The 8,033-nt window shown below is 41.3% G+C and overlaps 2 protein-coding genes across 2 annotated transcripts in view; both read right to left on the minus strand.

Annotated features, from left to right (window-relative positions):
* Window positions 1-355: 355 nt before the first annotated feature.
* The window catches only part of LOC108701783 (ABC-type organic anion transporter ABCA8-like), a 114,029-nt gene continuing 106,351 nt past the window's right edge, over window positions 356-8,033 (minus strand). The window contains exons 40-41 of the mRNA XM_041577471.1: window positions 569-623; window positions 356-381 (exon numbers count right to left, since the gene is read on the minus strand). The gene's annotated coding sequence lies outside the window, so the exon portion shown is untranslated. The remainder of the gene's footprint in view (window positions 382-568; window positions 624-8,033) is intronic.
* On the minus strand, window positions 1,163-3,084 carry LOC121398327 (serine/threonine-protein kinase mig-15-like). The gene is made up of 3 exons (XM_041577469.1): window positions 1,813-3,084; window positions 1,599-1,709; window positions 1,163-1,472 (listed from the first exon to the last, which is right to left on the minus strand). The coding sequence occupies exons 1-3, from the start codon at window positions 1,972-1,974 to the stop codon at window positions 1,374-1,376; spliced, it is 372 nt and encodes a 123-aa protein (XP_041433403.1). The 5' UTR covers window positions 1,975-3,084; the 3' UTR covers window positions 1,163-1,373.

Raw genomic sequence — 8,033 nt, forward strand, 5'->3', positions numbered from 1 at the left:
GTTAGGGCAGAGACCATACGCTGTGATCATACCCACTGTCCAGCCCCTGTATTTCCCGGAGAGCACCCATAACCCAGCCTGCATTTAGAGGAATGATCTGGAACACTAAGCTGCAATCAAACAAGCCCTCTATCTTGTAACACAGTTATGGGGTATTTAAAATAAAATACACATCCCCAAAACTATTATCACTTAGTGACTTGTCTGAATGTAACAGTCCTGTTTGGATATAGCAGTTGGCAAAATATCACTGATATAAGTATGTAAGCAGACACAATGCACAGGGACATCGGCTGGGAAGGACTCACCAGGTCTTTGATCGAAGCTTTGGTGGTTCTGATTCTCTTATCAGGTGCTCCACTGGGTATTGATCTTCGTAAGCTAAAAGTTAAAAACAAATATATCAGACCCTTCAAACATGTCTATAACCAATCTATTTAAAAAAGGTCTTTTTTGCTGGAAATGGCGAATAAGCTTCATTTCTTCCCATTCAGGTTCAGAAGTTCTTGCTGCTCAAAGTCTAACATAAAGTATCCATAAGCAGCCACGATTGTTGTGATTCACTTACGTGGTTTTCCCTCGGCCATTTCGATGGCGGTTATCCCCAGCGACCAGATGTCACACTGCAAATGACAAACAAAAGAGCATTAGAAGGAGAGAATTGGGTTAATGGGTTTTTAATAAAATCTAAGTAAGGAGGCTACTACTGTTTCATATTCTACTTTAGAAACATATACATATATCTGTATGGGTGCAAAAGTACATGGCATTCTCATTAGGTCAAATATGGCCAAAACAGAACAAAATACAACTTCTAAAATATCCCAATGCACACCCTATTAATAAAGCACACCATGTTATATGTAAAAGTGAGAAAATCCTTTATTATATTTATAAACGTGTATACAGCAATACATATTCATTACAAACAATAGCAGTTACATAACTGAGCAAAAGAGCAAATATTTTAAAGCAGACACAAAAGGTAAGAAACCCAACGTTTCAGAAAAACTCCTTTCCCCCATGAGAAAATTATTTCCTCTATGTCCCATTAACACTAATAGGTAAATGCTCCGTGTTGCTACAAGTATTATAAGTGCAACATACTTTGGTGTCGTACGCCAGGCGCTGGCCCTTCTGCCTTATGGCCTCGGGTGCCATCCAATGTGCAGTCCCGTCCGCTTCGTGGCACAATCCAGTTTGCGGGTCCAGGTTCCAGCTGTTTCCAAAGTCGACTGAAATGACAGATAGAATCTATTAATGGAAAATAATTTGTTTAACCACAATAATAAAGAAACCTCAATTATGAAACCCCCTGACTCCATATTCACAGAAGCTCCCCACCATCCATTACTCCATTATAACTGTAAGTTTTACTCACTGATCTTGACTTTGGCCGTCTCTGTGAGCATGATGTTCAGGCTCTTGATGTCTCTATGAACGGCCCGGTTCTTGTGGATGTGGTGCAGCCCCTGGGGAGATTGAGATGTAGTTTATAAGACTATAACAGACAAAAGACTAAACATTCCCAAAAAAGAGATTGTATATATAATCTATGCAATTAAAGAAAAGTCCTTAAGGGGTAAATCTGACCTTACCTTTAAAACCTCCTTGCAGACATAGCCAATCCAGGTCTCCTTCAGGGATTGGCCATTGGTCTTGCTGATGAGGTTGTGGAGAGAACCGCCACCACAGTATTCAAGAACAATCTGCAATAGAAAAAAATGATTTAAGAATGTGTATTATATCATCTCTAGCAGTGATCTGTTTGGCACATAAGTGATGAATGTGATACAGTAAATAATTTCTTACTTCCAAGAGCTCCGATGAGCACTCCGTGAGTGGAGCCCTGTAGTAGGCTCCAAAGAAAGAGGCGACGTTCTTGTGGCCGCTGAACTGCTGGAGAAAATTCAGCTCCCTGCAGACTGACTCTTCATCCTGGAGTGGAGTAATAGAAATCCCTTTAGCTTGCATAGGCAACCTCACAAATAGGAATGATATAAAAAAATGGAAGTATAAAGATACGTTACCCGACTGATGTTGGCAATCTTCACGGCCACCACACCTTTCCGATGGTGTCGTCCCTGTAATACAGACAAAAAAGTTTAACTTACACTTGGTTTTCGCTACAACAAGGCATTTTGGGAAGATACTGAAGTAAGTACAGCACTATTTAAGCCATTTTGTGAACCACTGAGTAAGTTATTTCTATTCAACCCTAATTTGGTTGGTCCCTTACCTTGTAGACGTCTCCGGTGCCGCCCTCTCCGAGGAGCACATCCTTGGTCAGCCGACCATCAGGAGGCTGGACAATAAAATAGAATAAAAGGGGAACTTTAGTCATAACATAATATTTCAAAAGGATAAAATATGTCCATCACCAAACCAACTCCCAGATTCCATGCTCTAGCAGAATTTACAGTGAGTGGTCACATTATTTTTCCCTCTTTTCTACTCACCTTGTAAATCTCAGAGAGGGAGCTGGATTCTGACTGTCGCTGAGGGAAAAGAGAAAGATTCTATTAGGGACAGTATAAGGCACAAGACTTGCTGAATAACGAAATGGTAATACCCTGTGTGAAAGATGCCCTTATCCCAAATCTACTAATTAGTAAAGTAACAGGGACCATAGCATAATTGAAAATTACTGGGCCATATAGCAAAACCATTTTAGGACCTCTTAAACTTTGGGACTAGAAAAAACATTTCTTAGTCAAATAAAAATGTAACCGCCAACTTACCTTCCTCCATGGGGCGCAGAATGGCATTGCGCCCAAGTCTTTTTGCTCTTAAAAGAGCAGTTGGGTTTTTAAAAAAAAATAAAAAATATATCAGCAGACGTGAATGGAAGATGTTTTTTCCTAGGAAACGTCAAAAATGCTGAAAATCACTGGTAATCTCAGGAAATCACAGGAAATCACGTAGAAATCGCTATGAAGTCGCTTCGAATCGCTCAGAACTTTCACTTTATGGGGAGATGAAAAGAAAGAAGAGATTGTGAGCACAGATCACACACTCATCTTGATTTTAGAAACAAACTTTAAATGGATATCAAAAATCTGAAATCTGATTTTCCTGTAATGTGGCACTGACTCTGGTTAGCAAAAAGCAAAAATCCAACTGTAACTGGCTGCTTGATCACCATACTTTTTAAACGGGGGGTTACTTTTAGTATGTTATAGAATTGCTAATTCTACACAACTTTTCAATTGGTCTTCATTGTTTATTTTTTATAGTTTTTGAATTATTTGCCTTCTTCTTCTGACTCTTTCCAGCTTTCAAATGGGGGTCACTGACCCAATCTAAAACCAATGCTCTGTAAGGCTGCACATTTATTGTTATTGCTATGTTTTATTACTCATCTTTCTATTCAGACCCTCCCCTGTTTATAATCCTGTCTCTTATTCATATCAGTGCATGGTTGCTAAGGTAATTTGGACCCTAGCAACCACATTGCTAAAAATACCAACTGGAGAGCTGCCGAACAAAAAGCTAAATAACTCAATTGCAAATTGTCTCAGAAAATCACTCTCTACATTATACTAAAAGTTAACGCTGAACAACTCTTCTAATGGTGCTAAAGTGAATGGGTCTTGCAATCAGATGACAAGTGTCACAGGATAAAAGTCTATTAAGAGGTGGTTGGATTTGTGGGTCAGAGGACTACAGACTGATAGGGCAGTCTGGGAGCATTTTAAGTTTCTGGTCAGAAAAAAAAGCAATGGCTGCCTGTCATTAATAGTCAACAGCCTCACGCAGCATCAGGAGCCCTTAGTGGCTGGGAAGTGGCAACTCCAAAACTCAATTTCTCTCACATGCTTTTTACAGAAGCAATTTTATATACAAAGTAAGATACAGAGAGAAATATGAATATTAATAGCATTAGAGGAGAAATCTGAACAGCAAGTGGCCAACTGTCACTCCAAATGCTATCAGTGACACCTGTTACATGTTAACATGGGAGATTCCAGACATTTACCCTTAATACTTTCAATACTTTCTTAACTTTTGCTTAAAAGCGTTTTAAGAAGTAAATGTTATATACAAAGTGAGATACAGAGAGAAATATGAATATTAATAGTATTAGAAGACGAAACTGATCACCAAGTGGCCAACTGTCCCTCCAAACACTGTTCAGATTCCTCCCTTAATAATTTCTAAACTAGCACATTTTAATACTGAGCCAAATACAGAGAAATGTGCATATAAATATTAGAAGAACAATCTGAATCCCAAATATTTTATATCTGGAGAGTTTGTAGTCTCCCTGCACTCCCGCTCCTTCCCCCGACCCCAACTCTCCCATAATCACTTTTTATATCTATTAAAATGAAAGAAAATATGCAAAACCAAGACTAATATCCCAGGCGCTACCTATGGGCATAATTAAATAGCCATTTTCTGCATTTATGTCATTATTATTTAATTTATCCCCCCTGTGTGTGTGTAATGGTCCACTCACCTCTGATCCCAGACATGAAAGTGAGAAAACCGTTATTAACTGTCACTTTGCCCTGCGGTGATTTCTTGTCAGTGTCATGTGACCCCATCTGCCTCTCTCCATTGGACACAGTATATCTAAGGTGCAGTTACCATTGATGGGCCCATAGCAGTTATTATAAAATTCTGTAATTGATTTTTTTTCATAGAAGGTCTCCAGTGATGAGCTCTCCCATCTTTCTCGTACCCCTGACTTGCTGAGGGGTAACATGGACATTTAGACACCATTGGATCCCCCTGTTTCAATCACAAGGATATTCGCGTTACACAGTAATGAATAAATCATTGAATCATTAAAGACCAACTAAAGGAAACATTGACGCTTTGCAGCAATTGTCTTTTGAGTAGAAATTGGCTTATTGCTGCCACATCTGAGGTGAATTGCCAGTGTTCATTCACAGAAGAATTCCTGATGCCCTTACAGCTCCACAGGAAGAGTATCACCTGGGAAGGGGGTATGTGACGTATAAAGGTGGGCTTGGCAGAGGTTTAGAAGAGAGGGATCTGTCCCATCACCCACTGTGAGGCCCCACAGGCACCCCCATTCCCATACACACTCAGTATTAGGCATCAGGCTCCAGTCCATCTCTGTCTCACACACACAGAACATTAATAAGGGATATTTTGTGTCCTGCATCCAATGGGAGAGGGGTTTCTAGCATCGTCATAACGAAACATAATTTGCTGCCACTTTAGCCAATGGTAGACAAGCTTCCTGCAGCCAATGGGAAAGCACTTCCTAACCCATCTATTCAGAATATCATTTGCTGTTGCTTTAGCGAATGGTAGACAAGCTTCCTGCAGCCAATGGGAAATCACTTCCTGACCCATCTATTCAGAATATCATTTGCTGTCACTGGGAGACAAGCTTCCTGCAGTGATTAGGAGCTTCCTACAGCCACAGAGTGAGTGTGGGGAGGAGCTTCCAAGTGTTGGCAGACACAGGAAATGGAGATCTGTATGGATACAAGTTGCAAGTAACACTGTTCTGGGCTGCAGGGAGATTTCTAGAAGGACATTAAATCAGTAGGGAAAACATTTATGGGCTGCAGTGCTGCTTTAGTAAAGTGTATCTGTCAAGGGCCCACTGATTTGGGGTATCACTCTGCCACTGTGTCTCATTATTTTCCCCTCACTCACATATGCACGACCATATTGGATTTGGTTCACAGGTGTTTAAATGTAATGAATCCACCGCACACCTGTGGTTCACTTTCACTGCACTGGTGGTGCAGGTCCTCAGTTGAACTGCCTGGGTCCCTAAGCAACAACAAACAAGCTTACCCCTTTTATTATGCTACCAACAGGAGCAATGTTTCGGGGGGGAAGACCCTCCTGATAAGTGACCAGTGAGGGGGGAAGGCTCAGAGAAGGGGTAGGTGGAAAGAAGAGGTACGTGCCAAGCGCCCCCCCCTCAGTTGCACCCTAGGCAAGTGCCTCTTCTGTCTACTCTTCCTTCCACCCCTGGTGTTGAATTACATATGCCCCATTCTCTGTGGCCTCCCATGTATTCCTGTACAGTTCCCAACATCAGTGCTCCAGCTCCGGTGGAACTATATCACTCAGCATTCCCTTGGGCTTTCTAGATATTAAACAATTCCCTAAAACTCTGCAACTCCCTAGCTGTCAGTCTAAAACACCTGCAATTCCCTAGCTGCGTCTACCTGAAAATACAAATTCGGCCCTGGAAGTCCATACTACTGGCCAAGAAATAACAACTTTATAACCAAGACTAAAATCCATAAAAATGTTCCTTTTACTTTGTATTGCAAGAGTATCAGAAGCCTTGGAACCTTAAGCATCTGGAAAAAGCAACAACACGAAAACCTCTCTTGGCCGGTTCCAGAAAGGTCTGCCCGCTGTTCTACAGTAAAGAAATGTGTCCTGTTAAGAAAAAAAAATGGTCCTGGCTAATCGTACCCACATCGGGAATTTATTCCACTTAAAGTAGAAAGAGGTGTAGCAATAGGCAAAGTAGCGATAACAATACATTTGTAGCCTTACAGAGCATTTGTTTTTTAAGAAAGGGCAGTGACCCCCATTTGATTATGGTAAGAGTCAGAAAAAATAGTCAAATAATTTAAAAAAAATCTGTAAAAATAAAGGCCCATTGAAAAGCTGCTTAAGAATTAGCCCATTAGTAGTCAAAATACTAAGGGGCAGGTTCACTAAGCGCCGGAATTTGCGCTAGTGTCCGCTTGACTCAACATCACAACAACACTTCGCCAGGTTTAGATTCGACAGGACAAACTCCTAAATTCACTATCAAATCCGAAGTTGTGTCCAGGGGTGCCGAACGCTGGCGAAGTTGCACTAGCGTTACCGTTGTGGAAATGAAGTCGTGCTTGCGTTGCTTAATTTGCATACGCGGGAAAGTTAAAGTTCAATGAAGTATATGTTGCAGCAAATACATTCCACTATACAAGCCCGGGAAACCTTAATAAATAAAATGAAGTTGTTAATATTGCCCTACACATGGGCCCAGTGTATATTTATGTGCATATGTTAGGAAAATGTAGGGGGGAAGGGCAGGTACCCCAGAAAATTTTTTGCAGCCTATCACCTAAAAATGGAAATATCGCCAAACGTTTTTTTTTAGGAAACATTTCAACTATTTTTTTTTGAGGAAGTCCTATCACCTCTATTTGCACTTTGCCTGGAAATAAGCCTTAAAATGAATATTCTTCTAAAGGAAATGTCTCCAGGTCAAAGCTTGCGAACTATCATTATAAAGATAGAGGGGCCACTTTTGGATATCATCGCTTCTACACGCTTTATTTTTAATATACATTGTTTTTTATGCTGAAATTTTAGAGAGAATTTTCCCCAGCTACAAAGAATGTTTCCATGAATATGCCCTGGTGAATTGAAGGTAACTAGATGAGGGAGGTAATTCACCAATGAGCCCAGTAAGGTTGAAAACTCATCCATGCAGTCCTCAGAACTCATCCGTCAGTCCCTTCTTCTAAGCCCTAAAGTGATGAGCGAGCATTTTCTGTGCCGGAGAAAGCGGAAATGTGTTTAAAACGTAACGAGGAAGGCTGAGTGCTGAGGGTAGAGGGCTGAGCAAGGAAGGGTTGGAGGGAAGAGGGCGGAGGACTGAGGGAAGAGGGCGGAAGGCGGAGGACTGAGGGCGGCAGTGTCGGACTGGGACACCAGAAAAAACACCCAAAAACCCTTAGACCAGGGGCCCACTGCTCAGTACTAAAATATTCTTTATCTCCTCAACAAACCTCTCATGCTGCTTGTTTGTTTTTCTTTACATACCCTATAATCTTATTAATTATTTAGCCTCTTTGGTCTTAATCAATAGGAAAGGCCATAAAAAAGGCCCAAAAGTTTAGCACAATGAGGCCCAGCGACACCTTGGCCCCCGGGAGTTTTTCCTGTATCCAGTGGGCCCAGTCCGACACTGGGAGGGCGGAGTTCGTAATGGCTGACAGCTAGAAGAGGAGGGTAGAAGAAACAGAGGTATGACTGCAGATGTTGGAGGATGAGTGACGGTAAAAAGCACCCGATGCGTCATTCCCTAA

The sequence above is a fragment of the Xenopus laevis genome, chromosome 9_10L (assembly GCF_017654675.1).
Source record: "Xenopus laevis strain J_2021 chromosome 9_10L, Xenopus_laevis_v10.1, whole genome shotgun sequence".
NCBI lineage: Eukaryota > Metazoa > Chordata > Amphibia > Anura > Pipidae > Xenopus > Xenopus laevis.

Excerpts from the sequence above, each read along its gene's own strand:
- LOC121398327 (XM_041577469.1), bottom strand. The coding sequence starts at position 1,974 with ATGCAAGCTAAAGGGATTTCTATTACTCCACTCCAGGATGAAGAGTCA. Across the intron at positions 1,710-1,812 it reads GCTCATCGGAGCTCTTGGAA|ATTGTTCTTGAATACTGTGG; the intron begins GTAAGAAATTAT and ends TTTCTATTGCAG. Across the intron at positions 1,473-1,598 it reads TCTGCAAGGAGGTTTTAAAG|GGGCTGCACCACATCCACAA; the intron begins GTAAGGTCAGAT and ends CAATCTCCCCAG.